Consider the following 21,050-nt stretch of genomic DNA (forward strand, 5'->3'; position numbering starts at 1 on the left):
TACCCAGGTAGATCTTCCAGGGTTTATCAATAGTTCCTTATCAGATATGTAATATATATACAACTAGATATCAAATGCTACTACGTTCTTTCCGGTTAACGGACCGTACATGCAATAGTTCTTAAAACTGAAACTGAAGGTAAAGTCGAGCATTGAAGTGGTGGTGAACTGCGGCGAGTAACAGGCCGTTGAACGCGATCAATTGATGATATTATGCAACTCACAAGTAGTGAATAGTGAATAAACGAGATATTGAGGTGTTTGACGCGTACAAGTCGACAATTCATATTATTCGACAGCATTTTCCGGCATTTTTGTGCTTCCAACTGAGAAATTACGACATGGAGCATCTAAAACACAAAATGAGAATGTGAGAATGTAATTCTAACTCGTCTACCGTTCTGATTTCTCCAATTCCTATCTCTCTGATCGTCATCAAGAAATTTCAAGTTCAGCAAACAACCAAAATGGGAGATGATAGTAACGAGGCGAGCTTCCCATCATTTTCATCGTTTCCCACAAGCTTTACATCTACCTACCAGAAGAAGCCCGCAGCTCCGCAGATAGAGGAAGCAGCTTCATCCAAACGTAAAGCGAAGGATGAATCCAGAGAAAAGAGACATAAAAAGAAGCAGAAACGTGACCATAAAGATCGGGATCATAACTCGGTATGTAATCTGGCTTCTGCCCGTTTTGTTGTTAGTCTTAAGCTTCAAGTAATTGACTCTCATTTTTCGCGTTCGGCTTCTAGGATGAAGATCGTGATGTTGAGCTTAACAACCTGCCACCAGAAGAGTGAGATTCGTGTTTGAATCTTTGTTCGTATGAAGCTTACGTGTATTTTGATAGCGCTCTACCCATTCAAATCGATCGGAAAGGCGACTCTGCTAATGCGACGTATGGAGTCGAGAGCAGACACATTTTGGATTTCAAAAGATATGGAGGTAACCACTTTCATGCGTGAATTGCCAGTGTCGATGTATTCTTATGTCTATCGATGCTGGGACACTGACTCAACAGTCCTCTTCGACTACAAACAGATTCTGTTTTGGGTGCAGACGACATTTTTGTCAGTCATAAGGACTCTAGAGATCGAAAGACGGTTGTTTTGATCTCAAGGCATCCTCGTACACGTGATTCTTTTCAAGACGTAGGCTTCGTACCGACTTGGAAGCGTGTCAATCAGCGGTTTCATGGTTTTTTTTCTGCTTACACCAGAGATACGACCAATTTCGACGAGCTCTACGTGCGCCAGCCAAGCAATTCGTACCTGGATCTGGAACTGTAGATGTCCATGTAGTTAAACCAAACGAGGACTTTATACCATTTGAAGACGATGAGGTGTCGACAAGTCATCCTTTACAGCTGGCAGAGATTCGAGAGCCGGTCGTCGCTTCTTTAACAGAAAATGCTCCATCCGCTCCGGATGGAGATGCCGTGAAAGAAGATCAAGTTGTTCGGCAGACACTGGAATACAATCGTCGGTTGAAGGACGTATGTTGTGCCGATCAAGGATCGCTTTTTCGCTACCACGCGACATAATGCTGAATGAGTTTATCTTCTATAGAATCCTTACAATGTGGATTTATGGCTAGAATTTGCTAAATTCCAAGAATCTACATTCAAGAACAAAGGAACCCGTAGATCTACAGCATTTGAACGCAAACTCTCGATTTTGGATAAGGCCTTGTCTGAAATGCCTCATGACGAGAGTTTGTTGCTAGCGTATATGGAAACTACTGTAGAAATACCTTGGGAGTGAGTGGATGTTCTTCTCAGACGAGCTACAAAGCTTTAATCTGATAGTTTTTTGTCCGCCCTACCAACACCAGGTCCAAAGACATCCTCGCAAAATGGGATCAAGTATTACAATCCAACAAACTGTCGCACAAGTTATGGGATCGATACATTACATTTCGAATGACCAATGAAACAGCATTCACAGTTCCAGATTGTATGGAAGTCTTTGCTGATTGCATCAAGACTTTGAATGATGAAACAGAACTCGGTACGTGAATCTTGCTTTGCCGATGGAAAAGAATTGTGTGCACTTGATATCACTCTCATCGTTTGGTCTGTTGGGGTTAACTAGATCGTGGAGCTACAGAGCAACTTCTCAGTCTGAATTTGACTCGTGTTTGTTACTTTCTTGCTCAGGCTGGATATGTTGAGAGAGCCATTGCATGTTTCCAAGCCATGGTGGAATTGTCGTGCTTTTGTCCAGACTCGCTACGAGATAGTTCGTTTGGTGAAAAGCTACGTGTTTTTGAAGGCTTTTGGGAGAGTGAGATGCCAAGAGCTGGGGATGAGGTCAGTTCTACTGTAGGCTCTCGGGTTGGTGTCTTGTTTTTCTCCCTGACAAATAATTTAGGGTGCTGTTGGTTGGGATTCTACTGATATTCGAGGTGAGTGTAAAAGAAGCGTCTTGCCCGCATTTGTATTATTCACTTGATTCTCGGTTTTTAGCTGCACCACCTACTTTCAAAGCTGAGGAAGATTGGGCTATGGATGTTGTGGATGGTAAGAGGATATCGAACCGCGTTCCAAGTTGCTCAGTTGACTAAGTTTTTGCGTCTGAAGAAACCTGGGTAGCTTCGGAAAGGTCTCAAGAAAAGAAGCTCTGGAAGCCACTCCGAGATGTAACCAGTACGTTAATAACTCTTATGTTGTTTTTCATGGTACGAAATACTTACAAGCTATGTCTGAGTGCAGCTGCAGATGACGTTGAAAGAGTCGTCTTCTTCAACGACATTCAACCTTTACTGTTCGACCCCACATTACCCAGCACTCGATCAGACATCGTATACGCTTTTCTCAACTTTTTGGGCATACCATTAAACAATTTCGGATCAAATGATCCAGTCATGTTGGATTCCCTCATTCACACTGAATGTATGCTGTGGCCATTATTGGGAGACAAGCCCATTTCCAGCGTTGTGGTAGGAACAGAAGAAGAAATGTTGTGGAAACGGCCTATTGCATATGAGTTTCCTATTCGAGCTTTTCCTGCCTCGGCTACTACTATATTTGCCATGCAGAAATGGTTTGTAGTGTTGAGGAGGAACGAAGTGGATGGGATTGAGAGAGCTGCGCCTGGGAAAGTTGACTTTATCAGGTTGTTTTGCGTCGACATGCAAATTTGGAGTAGAATTTGTCTGACCTTTTTGGGTCCGCTAGGAAATTGTTTGCGCTTGTTATGCCAGTCTTTTCGGGAGATGCGATTCTTCAAAGCTCATATCTGTTGTTTGAAAGTTTCAACAACCCTCAAAGGTTGATACTAACAGCAGCGGGTCGTTTTTTTGTAGTGAATAATACTCAACTTACTCCCACCATAGTGCCTACAAGCTAGCCAAACAGTTGCTAAAGAATGATCGTATGAATCTAGCTTTATGGAATGCGTATGCTCAAACTGAGCTATTGCGGGACAAGATTGAAGAGGTAACCGTGTTTGTTACGATTTTGATATTGTCATGGATTGATCTTTTTATCGTCTCAAGGCTCGTCGTGTATACATGAATGCTATACCTTTGTCACTATCAACCGAGGCACTCAAGGAGGAATCTGCCTTCTTATATCGAATGTTGGCTGAACTTGAATTGAAAGTTAACCCTGCACGTGCTGTTGGTGAGTAATCCGGCAATTGTGATCTCCTCTCTTTACTCAACTTGTGACTCATTACTAGCTGTGGTATTGAGTTGCGCAGAACAGCAATCAACCGTCAAGTACGACGAATTTGATCAAAACACATATCCACCAACACGGATTGTCAAAGCTCAAAATGTAAGCAGCGAAAGAAGAGGCATCACTTGTTGCTATGACTTTCTCAACTCTCATTTACGCATTTACATAGATACTGTCTCAGCAAATCACATCGGGTCTATCAACATCGGACCCCGGCAAACTCCTCCATCCAACCAAATCACCTCTCCACAGTATCTATCTCAAAGCACTATTGGAGAGCATCACGAAAAACATTGAAGTCGCATGCTCAACATACGAAGACGCTCTCAAAAATCTCCAAAATCGAGACATGAGTGGTGGTATACTGGAAGAAATGATGTATGAAGATTATACCCACGTTATACATCGACACATGTTGGACGGATCAGTTGGGTTTCGACCATCGATACTGCGAAATGTGGTTGAACGAGCACTAGGCCTGTTTCCACATAATATTATCTTTCATAGTTTGTATGTGTTGAACGAGTCGAGGACTCAGATTGAAGGGAGAGTTAAGAAACAGTTGCACGAGTTTGAAAACAGGTAAGGGTGTTAGAAAAGTGTTTATTGAAACAGCAAAGAAGAAAAATGTATATTGCAACAGCAACGAAGAACACCACAACCAGTTCCTCATTGACTTTGTCTTAGAAATCCATCACATGTCATATGGTCTTTTCACTTGTGGACTGAAATGCAATTACGGCCTCAAAGAAATCTGCATTATATACGTGCCATCTTTGAAAATGCTGTGGCTTGTCCAACGTAAGACGTGAACTTCCTTCAGATACGTGAAACTCGTTATTGACTTTTTTGCTTGTGTGTTTCTAGATCGCGACACTCTGTAGCCATTTGGTTCAATTACTTCTTGTTTGAGCTATCTCAAAAGAATTATGAAAAGGCCAAACGTATTATCATGCAAGCAGTCGTGGCATGTCCTTGGTCAAAAGGTAATTGTTAAGAACTGTATATCTTCAGAGTTTGCTTTGTGATTCTCTAACACCCTCGGTACATCTGACACTAGAGATGGCGTTGCTAGCAGTTGAGAAGCTAGGAGGTATACTGAGTAATGATGAGATCCAAGCGTTACTGGAGATTATGAAACGTCGAGATATCCGAATACGACAAACACTTGATGAATATAATGTAGACATCTAGAGACACAACGTAGACATGTTGTCCTTCAACTTGTCGTAATATTTATAATAACGCATTCAACTCTAAAACATTTGTGTCGTTGTGTCGGCTTGATTATGGTGTATGCGCGGCTAATTGTCTTTGCTTTTTAATCATCATATCCAGTGACAGATTCACGTTGTCGTGCGGGTACTATAAGGGGACATGTTAAAGAGTCGTTTGTTTTGCAACTGTTTGATGCCCGATGACTCCAATGCGAATCCAACAAACCACATACTAGGGAATGAACGTGGAATGTCTGGAGGTAGTTTGTAGCCGGCCTCTCTCCTCATTGGATACACCACGAATAGTAGCACTGGAGCTAAATTTCGCAAACATGTAGAATGTTAGATTTTCAAGTGATGCTGATGAAGTAGTGACGTATCGTTAAGGGTACCTGTCAATGCCATGACAAAGGATGCAAAGAATACAGGCTGCTTGTATAAGCTGGTTTTCAGAAATAGAAACACCATTTTGGCTGCTTTGTCTTGCAACTGTTAAAATGTTACGTGGGTAGCTGAGTGTTGCGGACGAGTAAGCAGGATAATAATTCGCTTGTACTCGCTATCACGAACCTATTGCTTATATGCAATTAGCATGACGCGTCGAATCGCTAATCTCCTGAAGCTTGAGAATGTGTACATTCCAAAGCGTCACTGTCCACCATCGTCACCCACTTTTCATTGGATGTCGAATCCTGTGGGTAGCCATTTGAGTCTGCAGCCTCCCTTTCTACCATGACCACCACCTTCACATGAAGCAAACCCCTTCAACTGGAGTCAAAATGTAGAGTTCAGAATGCGCCAAATTGGTTGCTACTATTGGTGTTTTTATACATATAAAGAGCATATAGCTAGCATATTTGGCAGCCACTCCCTGTGATACTGCACCACATTTTTATAGGTTGAGCTTAGTGCGTCTCCAGTTACGTCTCTTGGAGTTGTATCTGTGTAGAGACATAGGGATATAATGAGCCATCTAAATCCACTACTGCAATGTCCACATTCAGCTGTATCTTACCGAATGGTATTGTTTGTCCTCAGACGAATCCAATTAGGAATGGGTCTGTTTTGCTTTTGCTTCTTGCCCAAGATTCTTTTTATTCTGAAGGTCTTGTTGGACGGCTACATAGATTAAGGGTTTCGTGAGATTGAAATTCTGGGAGTAACTTGTTTCATGTCAAGGTGCTGAGCTTGATTCTTCTGAGTATCAAATGTCTGATGTTGTGGAATTGTCGGTTTCTGTGCATAGCTTTCTTAGCAACAGGGGGGTGATGCATTCTTCCAAGATATAAAATATCACACTTCTGTCGTCCTTCTTCCTATTGCAATTCCACTTTCATATATCGACACTCCACAAAACACCTTGTGGCAAACACATCCGACAGTTATCACTTGTAACAAAGTAACCACATCAAGAGAGGTGGTAGAAGATGGATTCCTTCGACATTCTATACGGTTTGAATGACCTTTACTCACCATCTTGCTCCTAGTCCTAAAAAACCGTGATGGATGTATCAACTTCTATTCTTCAGAGGGTGTCTTATGTAACCGTTAGTCAGCGACAAACATGAAAATATACAAGAGACATTCCAGTTTAAAAATAATGCACAAAGACATTCCGTGGTATTCTTATCAGGAGGAACGCATATTTCAGTTGCACGCGTAGTGCGGCAAGCACACGTGCTACGTGCTCATTCTCAAAGCTCGAAAGGCTTACAGAGCTCTCACAATGATGCGAACATCAAACTTACTGGCACGAACTTGTCATAGAATACTGCTTACTGCTTTATATGATCATTTATATAATATGGGAAGAGAGAGAATGGTGATATGCGATGCAATCGTAAGTGATGTTTTCAAAAAACTACATGTTGAAGAGGTCTGGTTGTTGGGAGAAGAGATACACAGCAGTGACATATCTACAGATGAAAAGGGTGTCAGTTCATACGTCATCATCACCGTACATGATCTAAGAAGCATCTGCGTGTGTGGTCCGGCTAGCTCCAATTGGAGACGACTCCACTATCAAGTGCTCCAGCTTCACCAAATGGCACAGGTGGAGGCTCTAGACAACATAATCCTTCGTAATCTATGCAGATCCAACGTTGACTTACACAGCAGTGTGAAAAAGTACTTTAAGATTTCCACTTTTGCATTGAGAAAAAAGTGAAAGTGATGCTGGTTAGTACAGACAGTTCCGCGTAAGGAAACAACAACGAGCAAATTATTTACGGTGACATGAGCTCCCTAGATCGATTACAGAGCTTTGTTAGCGAATACAATCAATGTATTGCGACAAGCTCTACTGTACCTCATTATGGCGCTTGGAGGTGAAGAACCTTGTATGCTTTTTGCGGCAGGCTTTCGATTCATGACTGTAGATTCAAATATATCGTACTCCTTTACTCCTAAACTTGCGTCCTAGTCTATTGTTAGTTGACACCCGATAAAAGCAATTTTACATTCAAATTCCATGTGAGGGCAATGGAGAGCAACAGGAGAGAGTCGTCGTCATCGGAAAGCCAGATACGCAAGAGGCCGTCCGAGGACCATAGTCCTGCTTCTACTATCCCCAAAAAGACTAAATTGACAAACAGCACTCATGAATTGCTCAGCGAAGCTTCTACTGACAGCATCAATATTGACAAGGCTATAGACAATGATGTAATGTTGTTCTATTTATTATTATCTGGCATATCCATGTACTGACTAAATACATTACAATCATCCAGGACGCCGTGGTTGTCTTCCAAAAGCATGCAATTTGGCGACAAATGCAAGAGTACAAGAGGTCACTAGAACGAGCTCAGAAATACATCACTGACTTGGAATCAAGACAAGATGCTTACAGATTGAATATTGTCTCCTTATTCACTTACTGGGAACAGGTAAGAACCCCACTGGAATGTCGTTTACTCAAAATGGTCGAGCTCAACCAAAGCTTCCTACTGTTTATACCCTGAAATTTGGAATCATGTGTACTCATCAAATTCCCATTTTGTGTCTATAGATACATGATGATATAAAGGAGCAAGTCTCTATGATTGACGGTCAAGGTACTGACTGATCAACTAGGCTCTTATTGCAGACAGCTATACCTCAATTGCTAGTGAACTCAACAATACTTCCCTATCATATAGCCCCAGTAAATGGTATATCAAAGAACGACTTGGCTCAGAAACTGCTCGCCAACCCTGCTTGTGGAAAGGAAGAGATCGAAGCAGCTCTAAATGCAAAAGTCACTTCGATACGTGCCATGTTGGATATACTGGCTCGTAAATCTACTCCAAAATCAAACGGCACTTCCTCTTCTGGTATCTGTTACGCAGGTGCTCCCTTCGGCGACATGTGTCTCCTCGCTGACTGCCTATTTTTATCTCTGTAGAGCAGCAACATGCTTCATTACAACAAAAGTATCACCACATATGTAATCAGGTATATTTTCCAGTTGTGTTCGTGTGCGTTTCAAAGGAATCCGCTGACTTTCGAATCTTCAACAGGTGGCATCTTTACAATCCGAAGTAGAAACCGCTAAACAAAGAGAAGCAGAACTGTTAACGCAACTAGAAGAAGCAACAGCTTTGTTACGCGCTGCTGAACGTAAAGCTGATCGTCTCAGAATGGCAGAAGGTCCCGCTGGTCGGAAGTCTACTCCTACCATCCTGACTGGCAATCACCAGCAACCTCCAACACCACATTCGAATCAACTCGCATCCGCATCTACACTTTTGTCTGGTGTTCAGGGCTCGCCAACTGCTCCCGTGCTTCAAGCTGTTAAGGTAGAATCGACTGGAAGTTCAGAGGGTGTTCCCAACCTTGCATCAACAGCAATGGCTCCACCACCTCCTCCAATATCTGTTGACGACAAGGTTTGGACTTTTGAGCAATTTCAAGTTCAACAAGGAGAGGAATTTTTGGCTCAACTCCTCTATTAAATTTCTAGGACGATGTTGCCCGATCAGAAGGACTTCTTATTGCTCAGGCTCTAAGTCAAGCTAGATTGAAGGCCTTAGAAGAATTGAAGCGAGAACGATTGTCACTTCAAGAACGAGTAGATACATTAGTCCTTCAGGTGTGTTTCGTTCAGGATAGATTCAACTCCTTTCGTTTTGGTGCTTGCCAACACATCAATTCCCATTTTCTTAGCAAAAGCAATTCCCAACCAATATGGACCTCGTAGCATCGCATCCTGATTTTCAGAAAATTCTGAATGACAATCGTCGCTTGGCTGATGAAGCACGAGGCTTTCGAGATCTTAATGAGAAGCTTGGCAAACAGGTGGAAGAACTACAATTAGACAGGAGAACATTTCAGCAACAAGTCGAGGTATACCATCGTCAGATACTATCTCGCTACAAGCGTCTCAATTTTTCTGCCCCTGTGGCAATTCGAGGAGGACCATCGCGAACTCATTCCTTCTTTTTTTCGGATAAAGGATGAAACTATGAGGAAATTGGAGAGATTAGATGCTGAACTCAAGAAGGTCGAAGCAGATTTACTTCGAGTACGGACTCAGAGAGATACTTTGGATGATTCGCTCAATCTGCGACTCGCCAAGGATCATGCAGACACCGAGTCAAGTCACGAAATCAGGAAAATTGCCAATGCACAAAAGGTAAAATGTGATTGTGGCGGTTTGATGCCGTCGACCAGGAAAAGTCCCAAACTATAGTTAACCTTTTATGGCAACAATCTAGGAGTGCATAGCAGCACAGACGGAAGAAATCAGACGTCTCAAGATATGCATGGCAGCTCAAACTGGTGACCAAGCGCTGATTCAATATTTTGCCACAGAAGATATTGATGGTACCGGGAATCCCATCCGAGATATGAGAAATCAACTCCAAGCATTTCAACAGGCCGCGTCTCCGGAAGATCTCGAGCTTCAGAAAGTGAGTGTACAAACCTGTGTTGACTCCGGTAGGAATTCTGGGAGCTAAACAACACGAGTCATTCTTCCCTCTCAGATACTAGTTGAAAATGCCGACGCCAAACGTGAATTGATGGAATATAAATCCACCTTTGGGGCTCTACCTCAACCAGGAGAAGATCCAGTGACCCTCCTTTCAAATCAATTACGACTGAGCCAAGCAAAGATTCAGGAGTATGAACGCAAAATTCACTCCATTACAGACGATACAACTCACTTGGCGTCTGAAGTGAACAAGCTGATGAAGGGTTTTGGAGAACTTCAAGATCAAAACACTAGTAAAGTGTTGATATTGACTACAAAGGAAGATCATATACTGAAGTTGGTTGCTGAGGTATGAATCGGGTGTTTGCAACGTGAAATCTCGTTGCGGGACGCAGGCGGTCTCCATCCTTCGTCTCAATAATCTTTTCCTCGCTCACCCTGCTTGTCCTCGTGTTTTAGCGAACGACAATGAAGCAACAACTGGACAAGAGTCGCAAAGAGACAGCAAATACTCAAAACTTGATTACTGCTATAAGAAGACAGACTGAAAAGCAGACCGAAGTGATCAGGAAGCTGGAAGACCGAGAGAATCAACAATCTCGACAAGTGGTATGTATGGCGAGGGGTGTTGGAGGTCAAAATAGCAAGAGGCTGAGGAGTACCTTTGGTTCTCGTTTTGTATCCACAAAAAGGTACTCTTTTATATCTCACACGCCAATTTATAACTAGGCGAGTGCAGAACGATGTGTAGCTATCGCAACAGCAGCATCTGAAGCTCATCGTCGAGAAGTGATCAGGTTGAGATCCCACTGTGATGACCTGACAGATAGATGTGAAAAGATGAATGCAAGAATTGAAGAGGCAAGTGTCCGATAAGAAAGCATTAAGTTTGTCTTTTTTCGGCCACCAGTCGACTGAACCTCTTTCCATGTACACTGTCTTCTAAAAACGATTTCTTTCATTCAGATGACCGTCATGCTGAAAAAAAGGACGGAAGAAGCCGACACTGAGATGGATTTACGTCGAAAAGCACAAGAGCAAGCTGATGTATTTAAGAAGAAGTTGGAAGTGCGAGAAGCGGCCCTAGCAGCAGCAACAGGATCAAATGGAGCATCCATGCCATCGTCTTCTACCATATCCGCACCGTCAGATGTTGGTTTACAGCAGAGGCTTGATGAATATCGGGTATGTGGGGTCTTTTCGTGAATGACTTTTTTGTGCTGGGTTTGTCACCATAGTTGAGTTATCAATCTCATTCCTATTTCGTTCTAAACTACAGGGATTGATCATCTGCCGAACATGTGATTCTCGATTCAAGAGTGTGGTCCTATCCAAGTGCATGCACGTGTTTTGTAAAGAATGTATAGATGATGTGCTAAATGCACGACAACGAAAGTGTCCAACTTGTGGGACTGCATTTGGTAAGGATGATGTTAAAACCATCTACCTTTGAGAATATGTTGTTTGTTGGTATTTGATGGTGTTGGTAATGAGGACGAAGCAAGGGGGTTCGTGGAAAGATTGTAAAACATTATTGTGCAATTAGGAGGGTTTCCCTTCTCATTTTACACCTCTGTCTCTTTCTATATTGAATTTTTACAAAGATAAAGCAATAGTTAATTGTGTGTGTGGAGTGCTATGGTTATCGCCTCATGAAAAGTACATGGTCTCTGCGTGTAGTAACGGTTTGTTGTTTTTCTCGAGATTTGAGGACCTCCTGGACTGGAGAGCTCATTCCATATGAAAATATTCAATTGTTGAATTATTGGAGTTTGCCTTCTGCAAGTCTCAACATTATACTTTGGGTAACAATCAATGCGACATAGTGCCTCAAGTCAGAAATTTGAGTAGGTTGATGGTATATCATTATTGGAGTGATGGTTGAGGTGCTTGTCGTCACTCTTTTGATTGCCATTGGAACGAAGTATGGGGCTTGGAGGCTAGATTGGATGGCTGGCTTCAACAGCCAAAGAGGTATAGAAGTGGTCTTTCCTGCTCTAATGCTGTTACTGACACATCCTTGTTTCGTTTACATGTATAAACAGATACTGGATCTGCAATTCAAGACTTATGAATATCTCAGCATATCTCTCTGCGTATATAATTTCAATGATAAATAGACTGTTAACTTCCAAGAAAGTTTACACCTTGTTGTAGCGAAGCTTGCACGTATGTTCTGAAGGAGTTTCCAACAAGTCAGTAGTATTGGCGGCATTCTTAGTTTGAACAACTTCAGTCTAGATCTGGCATGAGTATTTCGATAGCTAATAAAGACATATTGACTTTTAAAGGTACAGTTTCAGAGACCGTCTGCCCCATATTCATGTGCTCTGCACATTGACGCAGTTCTTTCAGCATCGCTCATAAACGAATTTCAGGGATAAAACTACTGGAAACTTACCAATTTTAATTACATCCATTCAGTTTTAGGCGTTCAAGTCAGTACAAAATCATCTGCCTATCTCGTATATTACACGAAACCACTCACCTACTCTCCCAGTCGGATATAATCAACCTGCTGGTAATTTCACAGCTCAGGAAAAGTTCTAGCATCCGACTTGCACTGGATTCCCAAAATGCAGGCAACGGGGTGCTCGATGTTTGTAATTAGCTGATGGTCATATCAATGGAGCGAGGTCAGGTATCTGCCTGTAGTAGTATGGCCAGCCGTTGGGTTTGGACCAGTTTCTCACCACTCCCTTCATCCCTGCCATTGGACGAAGTCAGGTATATATCTGCCTGTCACTGTAGGCGATTGAACCTGCTCATCAACACCATGATCTGCCATTGGACGAAGTAAGGCGTAGTTGTGAATAGCACCGAGTGAATAGGAGAGTATGAAAATGTTCTCTGTTGTTACTGATGCACTTCTTTTACTCATACGTCCTTGTTTCGCTTCTAACATGTTTTGGGGGGTTATCTGGATGCAAACCAAGAGGACGACACCTATAAACTCTACTGTTATCTCTGGATATATGAATGACTCACTCAAGGGTCTTTTTCACGTTCAAATACATGTGCTTGTAGAAAAAGTCTATATTCAATATTCCTGTTTCGGAAATCCTGTTACAAAGTAAAAGCTGGGATAGAGGGAGGCCTTTCAAAGGGAATGCTGATGGAGTCATTCAATCATATTTAATGCTTGAATGATTTCATTTTGTTTGATTTGCCCATTTTAGCAGGCTGCAAGGAAGTGAATGAGAAAGTGAGTTACGTCCCGAGAGAACTCTTATGCCCAGTTCCAATCAAGACAGCGCTTTGCATATTACTTACCGGTGCATCATCCTCATCATCGTCATCTTCATCATCGTCTTCGTCATCATCTTGGTCATCGAAGCCACCTTCTTCGTCATCAAAGTCTTCATCGTCTTCACCATCTGTTGAAAACATTGTGAGTGCCGTTAGAGACATTACATGGAGGTGGTGGAGAGTTGTTGCAAGGGAACGCGGGTTGGCCAACAAAGCCTTTTAACGAAAATCGAATGGACAACCGCCTTCACTTCGACACTCACCATATTCCAAGGCCTTTCCAGTAAACCAATCAATAGCACGTGTAATGATTTGTTCCTTGATGGTTTCTCCAACCTAAATCGGGCCAGTTTCAGATCTTCATTACCGTAGACCAACCAAAAACGGAAGCAACGCATCCAAGCAAGCTGCAGATGCACACTGGCCACGCTCAAGCGTACCTCATAATCAGCTTCAATTCTGGGACCTAATTCTCGCAAATCCTCTTCATCCATTTCTTCAGCATCTTCAGGAGCTTGAGGTGGTTTGAAGAAGTTGAAGAAGGTGTCGGTAGGTACAGTTCTTTTTACAGTACGAGTCTTGTTGGTGTTCTTGTTTCGTTGCTTTTTGATTTCAGTCTTTACGGTGAGATCTTTTCCTTCCTTCCAGTGGATTTCGGAACTAGTGGTGATGATGGTAATGGTTAAGACGAGGGGCGAACTCCATTGCCAACAAAAGGCGCAGACTGGCAGCGTACATACCCTTCAGCGTGATCATAGACCACTTCACTGTCTGATGGGTCTGGTGACAAGGCCAAGAAGTATGTCTTGGTCAAGGTAGTATCAGTAAAGTATGGGTTTTCACTAAAGACAAACTCGAGACGGAATCCCTACGATGACGTAGAAAATAAGTAAGAGCTAGTTACCCACAATAAATATCTTTCATGCCTCAATCTTCTTAGAGATATGGTACCACTGCTAACTTCACGTACTGGGTTGTCTTCCAAGTAAATGTTCTTAACATTGACCAAGTACTTGAGAGCATCGTCATCCTTTTCGCCAACAATGAGAGAATCGACTTCTTGGTTGTTTTTGAAGGCAGTCAACCAGAATTCAGGAATTCCTTTGACTGGTCCTTTAGCTTCAGTCTCGGCTTTTGCAGCTGCTTTAGCTTCTTTGTCTTCTTCGTCGTCTTCGTCTTCATCATTTTCATCGTCTTCATCTTCACGAGTAGCTTCTTCCTCGTTAGGCTCATAGTCGCCAGTAACGATGGTAGCTCTCTGTTGTGAGGATGGGCGGGGTTTGAGTGTTGTGAGATTATGGTCGCGGGGCCAACAATACGCGCTGACGACTAGGCCGCCTCCCAACAACACAATCCTTTCAAACCCAAGCAATACCTTTTCATAAAGTGGTTCATGCAGCTTTGCATACTTTTTTTCCAATTCAAGTACTTCTTTACGGAAACGAGCTTCGATTTCACTGTGCTTGTCGTTCAAGTTTTCTAGGGCCTTGATACGTCTAAGGAATCAACGTTACAAGTTAGTAATTCAAGATCACATATTGTCGAATACAGTAAGATCTAAGTAAGTTTACCTTTGGACTTCCACTGGCATAGATTCGACTGCGATCAGATTTTTTTTCAGTCAGTAAATGTGCAAACGAAAAGAGCTTAAAACGATGTTCGCACAGCGAAAAGAGCTCCAAAATGCTCATATATATACAAATAATATATGCTTACCGTATCCACTGCTCTTGCCGATTAAGTTGCCTAATTGTGCCTTTTGTTCAAAAGATTAGTGCTTGCAGCAGAAGAAAAACGACGATTGAAGGTTTTACTTGAATAGCTTGTAGGACTGCCGCCGATTGGAAGATTGGTAAGTTGGGTTGAGCGTCGGCCATTTCTATCGTCATAGCCTAGTTACCTGATATAATCGTTGTTGTTTTTGTTGGAATTTCTTCTGTGAACAGACAAAACATAGTAAAGCTTACACTCGATATTACTAGGTCGGTCAAATGAAATCAAATATGTATAAAACATGCTTGAATCAGTGTCATCGAGCTTATTTGACACGTTTTAAACCGCGTTGTGGCCCTTGGATAAGGCATCAATCAACAACTACACATTCAACGCCCTTGTCAAGATTTAATGACCATGCAAGTGCTTGAAAGTTGAATTGTTGTGCTCAAAATACCATCAATTGACTGCATTCGCAAATTGTTTCTAGTTGAATCATGAAATCATACCCAAAATCAGTGAATCTTTGAATGTGAGAATGACTATTTGACTCATCAGAAATCCAAAATGCTTTCACCTTAATTCACTCATTTATTGCTCTCTTTAGGCAGTTACTGGATACGCTGCTGTCAACAAGCTGAAAGAGAAGGTCTTGCAGAAAGACGTGAGTAACCACTGTGGCAGTCACTTTTTTCCCCCAAATTAACACTCCTTGAAATACCACAGGCAGAGCTAAACTCGAAAAAGCAACTCCTGGAAGCCGCCAGAAAGCGATACGAGGATCTCATTGACTCACGAAACAAGATGCAACGGGAATTGACTGGACTTATAGACAGAAGAGACTCTTGGATGAATACAGATATCGATCGATATACGCATCTATTCAAGCAGAATCTGTCGCTGGAGAAGGAGGAAGCTGCTGCCAAGAGTCAGTATAAAGCTGCTACCGAGTCTATGGAGACTACCCAAGCTGAACTGTTGAGGTCAATCGCTGGATTCCGGAAGCGAACCATGACGATTTCTTTGCTCTAACACCTTTTTCGAAATAGTGAGATACGTGAACGTTATATTGAGGAACAGCTATACTCTGACAAGATACGGAGCGTTTCGACGTGGTACACATGGTACGTATAGGAACACCTTTACAGCAACAACAACAAAAAACGCTACGTCAACATAACAAATATGTTCTTAGGGCTCTCATCCTGGTGCACTTTACAATCTTTGTCTCAGCTCAATTTATAGTCGAACCATCAAGGTAGTATGTTTTGTTTCGTGAGCTTTCTGAAATAGTTATTCACCTCTCCGCACAATTGCTCTTCTCTCTTTAGGCGGCATCGTCAACACGAACAACTATCCCAACTGATTTTAGAAACCTCACAACTAAATCAAGATGCAGTTGAGAAACAATTCATGATAGAGTTACGACCTCTCGTGGAGAGGTTGACTGAGATTCAAGCCAAAGAAGCTGAAGAAGCTGAACGCGTGAAGAGTGTTGTGAAGATTGCTGTTGATGGGGGTGGTGCGGGGAATGCCACGAATCAATACCGTGCACAGGGATTAATAGTCGGGTTACTGTTGGGATTATCGATTTATTTAATAAAATAGATTATATCGTTAGAGGTCGCGTTGAAATCGCGGTGTGTTGGTTGCATTTCTCGACAAGTTTCATGGCCTCTGTTGAACAACCTTCAAATCTTGACCAAGCTTCATCAGCGATGCTTCCAGTGACAAGCTTAACATGCAGGCGCCTGTTAGGGTTTGTACTCGATCGTTCCGTGCCTCGCATCAGTCCAGAACTGTTTGAAACTTTACTCACAAGCTTCTTTGTTAACACAAAAACAGCCAACATCTCCTAAATCACCCAACCCGACATGCAATCGCTTCTCAAAACCGCGGGTTCCGGGGCACTGTCATGGGTACTATACTCGAATCTTCTAACCTCTCGTCTACTTGACACGTTTTAACTGGGATTCATCAAATTTCAGACACATGGCTGCCATCTTTAAAGTCTGACATTCCAACATTTGGGTCGAAAGCGTGGAGAAGTTATCGATGGGAGGTGCTTAAAAAGTTTTTTCAGGCTACTGTAACGTAAGTGCAACCTCGCTGATGTTGCAACAACGAAGATTGACAGAGCTGTCGCATGTAGATATTCAAGACTGTATTTCAGACTGAAGCCTGTTGAAAAGGTATGGCCACCGTCAAAGTTACGTAATGTTGCAGAGGAGTTGTATATAAGGATGAATGAGGACTTTGCAGCGTAAGTGCACACACTTTGTAAAAACACGTCAGGTATCCGACCAATAAGATGCTTTTTTCTACATGATTCTAGATATAATTTCGAGAGTCTATGTAAAGTCTTGTCGCCACCTATGCAGAATGTAAGTTGAGAATATCCTCGTTGATTCAAAATATAAGTATGTAATATCTGTCTGACACTTTTTTCGCGCTATAGGCGATGCAATCAGAAATAGCAAAGCTCAAACAAATGGGCAAAATGGAATGGAAGTCACATGGCCAATCTTCCAAAACAAAGATACTGCATGCAGTAATGGGGAAAACACCTGCTCAAACACAGGATATATATCAATTCACTATGGAACTTAATTACAACCAGGTAAACCATCCATAGAGCTTCTGCCAGCCTGATTTTTTTTGGCTCTGCGCCCGATCTAACCTCACATTCTGCACACCCTAGGCAGTAGCGCTATATCGAGAAAAGAAGAATGGTCAAAAGGAACTCGTGGCCGGTGACCCAAACAAGATTGTGCCAATACGTGAATATATCGTGTTTGAACGTATTATATCGTACAAGGATAACTCCAGAAAGCCTGAGGTCAAGAGTTACGGACATTGGAGGATTGCAGGGAAATTAGAGTATAAGCCTAAAGAGGGTAAGGCTGCCAAGACGATCCAATAATAGAAACGACATTCGCATACAATCATCTTGACTCTCTCTGTTTTTGCGAGAGGTTTGTTGAGAACTTTTCATAGGAGACTTGATGCGAAGAGTGTATATGTATTATAGTAACAATGAGTTGCAAGACGAAAGACTATTGGTCACTAAAGCGAATAAAGATTCACTAGGTGAAAAATATCGTCAGCCTTGATATAGAAATCCACACATCCTTGAAAACGTACCTCTACAAGATACTCCTCGTACAATGACGACAAACATGATGCATAAGCGTCATCCTCCCACATAAAGGACACGCCATGATGTTTCTCATAGGTCTCAACCATTTAGTAGCCATTCGTAACCTCTATACATTGTGATGCGACGAAAAGCCGTGTCAGTCTTTTGCAAATGTTGCAGCAAAAAAACGACCATGCGATATTACAATACCTTTTTCCTGTGCGTAGTCCTCTTTTTAGGCACTGCCAGCAGTATTCCCTCAATGATGATATCGATTATAGATGGTGCTGGGAGTTGGATGCAGCCAGCTGAAGAGTAATGTATTAAAGGAGCTGATGATGTGATGGCGAGCTTGGATGACGAAAAGAGACGCGATAAAAGTGATTGAAGCATGGCTGATTGTTGTAAAGGTCGTCGTTTCCTCTGCCTGGCTCCTATGATTACTACTCTGAACCAAAAAAACCTGACAGTGAGGATTTGGAGTGCTTAAGCTCACAAGAAGCTCACAGGCACGAACGCGATCACATCACGCCAGGTCAGTAATTCTATAGCTCTCTCTGAGCGTTTATTTTAAATCTACGAATATGCTTTCTCTAATGAGGTATCATCATCATGTTTTTGACTACAATACTATATATTGGACGTTTCTAAAGACTTTCTTTTTCATGTTGCATGCTGATCTCTGCTTTTCCTACTGGAATTCTCCCCAGAGTGAGGCAACTGGTGCTGAGGTACTTGATCCAACCTGAATAGTGGGTTGCAAGATAGCAGAATCCCTCAATTCCGAGATACCACCAAAGTTGCTGGCTTGCCTTTCCGTAGCTCCTGATAATCCATTATAAATGGTTGAGTGCCCTCCTCCAATTACTGATGTTGACCTTCCGATTTGCGATCCTTGTGGAGTGACTGGTACCCCTGCTACACCACTCATGGTGGTAAAGCTGCCCAAACTGGCAAATGAATTGGCTGCTAGACTATTGTTATTACTGATATTACCAATGGGTGCAGGAGCAGCTGAAGTCAAACTTCCAAATGAATCTTGGTTGATGGTTTGCATTGACTTGGCACTTAGTCCACTCATTCCAGTCATAATAGTACCCTTGTTGGAGCTCAAGCCGGCGGGGGCACCATTACTCAATCCATCGATTGATGACATGTTGAGGGCAGCAGTACCACTACCACCAAAGCCTCCCATAGCAGCCAATATAGCATACTCATTAGACTGGGACTTGGATTGGTTTGATGTATTCATTCCAAAGAATTCGGCACCTTTTGGGAGGGATGCTTGTGCTGTAGTATTGTTGTTGTTACCAAACGCAGCAAATGACGGGACGGAAGCAGTTGGACTGTTATTGGAATATAAGGACATGATCGCTGCTCTAGGATCTACTGTGGATGTTACTGGCTGTTGTTGAGTAGTGACAGAGCTGAAGCTAGCAAATAAATTATTATCGGCTGGTGTAGATTGTTGCTGAGGGAGTGCTGTCGTGGGTGTTGATGCTGCTACTGGTACAACTGCTTTCTTTGGAGCAGCTGGTATCTTGGCTTCGGCGACACCTTCAGGTAATGGCAAAGTGTCCGGATCGGGGATGCCACCTGGTGTTGCGTATTGCTTTCGTTCGTATTTTCCACGAATCCATTGTTCAATCGCCCTAAAATACGAATGATATGAGCCTTAGTGTCGGTAAAGCAGCCTATCTGCAGTCAGAGTCTAGTAGTGTTTACTGTTCAGGTGGTGTCATTCCAGCTGGCATTTGAGCTTCCCAATACATGCTAAAAAGAAAATGATTAGGCTGTTTGTACGATACCACACGTTGAAAGACCACAGTAGACTCACTTGGCCTTGCCATTTCCCCATCTAGCCATATTCTATGAGAAAAGTGGTGGGAAACCCAGTCAACCACCGAGAACACATGTCTCTGACAAGAGGAGGAGACATGGAGGGTACTTGCCTCTATTTGTTCTGTAGTCCATGAATCCAAATCAGCAGATTTGACTATAAATGCAGGATGTTTGAGTGTTGATGTCGCTCACAAACACATGCTAGATTTCACTCACCTTTTGAAATATGGGTTCCCAATGACCTGTGAATACCCGAGCAGCGAATACATACGAATATTCCGAGATTCCATGAAGCCCATCGAGGATCTATATAGAACGAAAGATGGAGTTAACTAGGTGATTGCGTCCTGGAAACAAGGTTTGATGATTGTACCCTTTCTCTTGCAATCAGCACATGAACGATTGTCTGCTCTTTGCATGAGAGCCTGCAATATCTTATTGTTGCGATCATTTTGGGCCTTATCACCCATACGCTCATTCCTCGTGCTCATGCTGGCGAATAGCCTTTAGGACTCGAAGTTGGATGATTTGTTGTTGGTTGAAGGTGGGAAGCCGGTGAGTATTATCAGAGTAAGTGACGGCGTCAGCGGGACTAGGACGTGTAAAACACTAATAGACACGTATGCAATGAGCAGTTTAACACAAGGTGATCTGGAGAAGCTACACAATCAAAAGATTCGAGGGTTGCCAAAAACTCGGTTTTGATGCAGGGTTTCCTTAATCGAAAAACTTTGCTCCTTCCGCTGCTTCCGGGTGCTTGACTTGATTGTATGCAAGCTAGCCTATACGTCAGCAGGAGTACAACGGGTTTATTGTGGACTCGCCTGTTTACATCCTGCCACTGAACAGAACGGACCAATAAACAAGACACCAACTCTAAAAAGACTTCAAACTGTGTATATATAAATCTCACCTGAAATCTCTCTTACAACTCGTATCTGTTTAATACGATCCAACTTTTTCGCAACTTTCAAACCTGACGAAACTGTCAACTGTGCAGCAATGATGGTGCTTCAAGTTCACCGCAGAGCGGCAGGAATTCAATGGAGACGCTCAATAAGATTCATCGCATCAGAAAGTCAACCTGCCAAACCGATTCAAGCTCGACCAAGCTTTGTTGACAAGGATCGCTCAACTCCAAATCCAAGAGACTCAAACCATAGTCATCCTTACTTTCCAAAGCAAAATGGCTCCTTTAGAATCATGTCCATCGGAATATCCGTTCTTGTCGGTGTAATCACCCTAGTTGCAGGTAGAACTGCTCACATTTCACAGGGGCATGTACAAAGCTGATACA

The 21,050-nt window shown here is 42.6% G+C and overlaps 9 protein-coding genes across 9 annotated transcripts; 4 read left to right on the plus strand and 5 right to left on the minus strand.

The window, feature by feature from the left end:
- Nucleotides 1–467: 467 nt before the first annotated feature.
- SmJEL517_g01547 (uncharacterized protein) lies at nucleotides 468–4,875 on the plus strand (the record flags this gene model as incomplete). Its single annotated transcript, XM_031167475.1, has 19 exons — nucleotides 468–668; nucleotides 752–795; nucleotides 850–944; nucleotides 1,041–1,150; nucleotides 1,219–1,494; nucleotides 1,568–1,758; nucleotides 1,833–2,008; nucleotides 2,093–2,310; nucleotides 2,372–2,405; nucleotides 2,467–2,520; nucleotides 2,593–3,115; nucleotides 3,178–3,270; nucleotides 3,336–3,438; nucleotides 3,498–3,624; nucleotides 3,683–3,780; nucleotides 3,851–4,263; nucleotides 4,369–4,482; nucleotides 4,549–4,667; nucleotides 4,742–4,875. 19 exons carry the CDS (start codon nucleotides 468–470, stop codon nucleotides 4,873–4,875), a joined length of 3,123 nt encoding a protein of 1,040 aa, XP_031026543.1.
- Nucleotides 4,876–5,002: 127 nt separating this feature from the next.
- Nucleotides 5,003–5,366, minus strand: SmJEL517_g01548 (uncharacterized protein; the record flags this gene model as incomplete). The annotated part of the gene is made up of 3 exons (XM_031167476.1): nucleotides 5,003–5,046; nucleotides 5,132–5,215; nucleotides 5,291–5,366. The coding sequence occupies 3 exons, from the start codon at nucleotides 5,364–5,366 to the stop codon at nucleotides 5,003–5,005; spliced, it is 204 nt and encodes a 67-aa protein (XP_031026540.1).
- A 424-nt stretch (nucleotides 5,367–5,790) lies between these two features.
- On the minus strand, nucleotides 5,791–6,017 carry SmJEL517_g01549 (uncharacterized protein; the record flags this gene model as incomplete). Its single annotated transcript, XM_031167477.1, has 2 exons — nucleotides 5,791–5,839; nucleotides 5,914–6,017. Coding segments are annotated over 2 exons (153 nt in total), but the record flags the coding sequence as incomplete, so codon positions are not given.
- A 1,362-nt stretch (nucleotides 6,018–7,379) lies between these two features.
- On the plus strand, nucleotides 7,380–11,263 carry SmJEL517_g01550 (uncharacterized protein; the record flags this gene model as incomplete). The annotated part of the gene is made up of 15 exons (XM_031167478.1): nucleotides 7,380–7,559; nucleotides 7,628–7,783; nucleotides 7,906–7,951; nucleotides 8,036–8,209; nucleotides 8,281–8,330; nucleotides 8,396–8,764; nucleotides 8,839–8,967; nucleotides 9,042–9,221; nucleotides 9,331–9,510; nucleotides 9,593–9,787; nucleotides 9,863–10,159; nucleotides 10,270–10,419; nucleotides 10,540–10,599; nucleotides 10,777–10,995; nucleotides 11,090–11,263. 15 exons carry the CDS (start codon nucleotides 7,380–7,382, stop codon nucleotides 11,261–11,263), a joined length of 2,559 nt encoding a protein of 852 aa, XP_031026680.1.
- A 1,682-nt stretch (nucleotides 11,264–12,945) lies between these two features.
- SmJEL517_g01551 (uncharacterized protein) lies at nucleotides 12,946–14,936 on the minus strand (the record flags this gene model as incomplete). Its single annotated transcript, XM_031167479.1, has 10 exons — nucleotides 12,946–12,993; nucleotides 13,084–13,187; nucleotides 13,323–13,395; nucleotides 13,500–13,719; nucleotides 13,800–13,927; nucleotides 14,030–14,317; nucleotides 14,435–14,555; nucleotides 14,631–14,658; nucleotides 14,776–14,815; nucleotides 14,874–14,936. 10 exons carry the CDS (start codon nucleotides 14,934–14,936, stop codon nucleotides 12,946–12,948), a joined length of 1,113 nt encoding a protein of 370 aa, XP_031026681.1.
- A 253-nt stretch (nucleotides 14,937–15,189) lies between these two features.
- Nucleotides 15,190–16,380, plus strand: SmJEL517_g01552 (uncharacterized protein; the record flags this gene model as incomplete). Its single annotated transcript, XM_031167480.1, has 7 exons — nucleotides 15,190–15,195; nucleotides 15,263–15,304; nucleotides 15,380–15,436; nucleotides 15,499–15,755; nucleotides 15,822–15,896; nucleotides 15,968–16,030; nucleotides 16,104–16,380. The coding sequence occupies 7 exons, from the start codon at nucleotides 15,190–15,192 to the stop codon at nucleotides 16,378–16,380; spliced, it is 777 nt and encodes a 258-aa protein (XP_031026678.1).
- A 635-nt stretch (nucleotides 16,381–17,015) lies between these two features.
- On the plus strand, nucleotides 17,016–17,695 carry SmJEL517_g01553 (uncharacterized protein; the record flags this gene model as incomplete). The annotated part of the gene is made up of 4 exons (XM_031167481.1): nucleotides 17,016–17,035; nucleotides 17,108–17,156; nucleotides 17,231–17,392; nucleotides 17,474–17,695. 4 exons carry the CDS (start codon nucleotides 17,016–17,018, stop codon nucleotides 17,693–17,695), a joined length of 453 nt encoding a protein of 150 aa, XP_031026679.1.
- A 223-nt stretch (nucleotides 17,696–17,918) lies between these two features.
- On the minus strand, nucleotides 17,919–18,304 carry SmJEL517_g01554 (uncharacterized protein; the record flags this gene model as incomplete). Its single annotated transcript, XM_031167482.1, has 2 exons — nucleotides 17,919–18,038; nucleotides 18,122–18,304. The coding sequence occupies 2 exons, from the start codon at nucleotides 18,302–18,304 to the stop codon at nucleotides 17,919–17,921; spliced, it is 303 nt and encodes a 100-aa protein (XP_031026684.1).
- A 298-nt stretch (nucleotides 18,305–18,602) lies between these two features.
- Nucleotides 18,603–20,244, minus strand: SmJEL517_g01555 (uncharacterized protein; the record flags this gene model as incomplete). The annotated part of the gene is made up of 6 exons (XM_031167483.1): nucleotides 18,603–19,563; nucleotides 19,637–19,684; nucleotides 19,749–19,780; nucleotides 19,849–19,907; nucleotides 19,970–20,059; nucleotides 20,127–20,244. 6 exons carry the CDS (start codon nucleotides 20,242–20,244, stop codon nucleotides 18,603–18,605), a joined length of 1,308 nt encoding a protein of 435 aa, XP_031026685.1.
- Between the last annotated feature and the right edge of the window lie 806 nt (nucleotides 20,245–21,050).

The sequence above is a fragment of the Synchytrium microbalum genome (genome assembly GCF_006535985.1).
Source record: "Synchytrium microbalum strain JEL517 chromosome Unknown SmJEL517_scf0005, whole genome shotgun sequence".
Lineage (NCBI taxonomy): Eukaryota > Fungi > Chytridiomycota > Chytridiomycetes > Synchytriales > Synchytriaceae > Synchytrium > Synchytrium microbalum.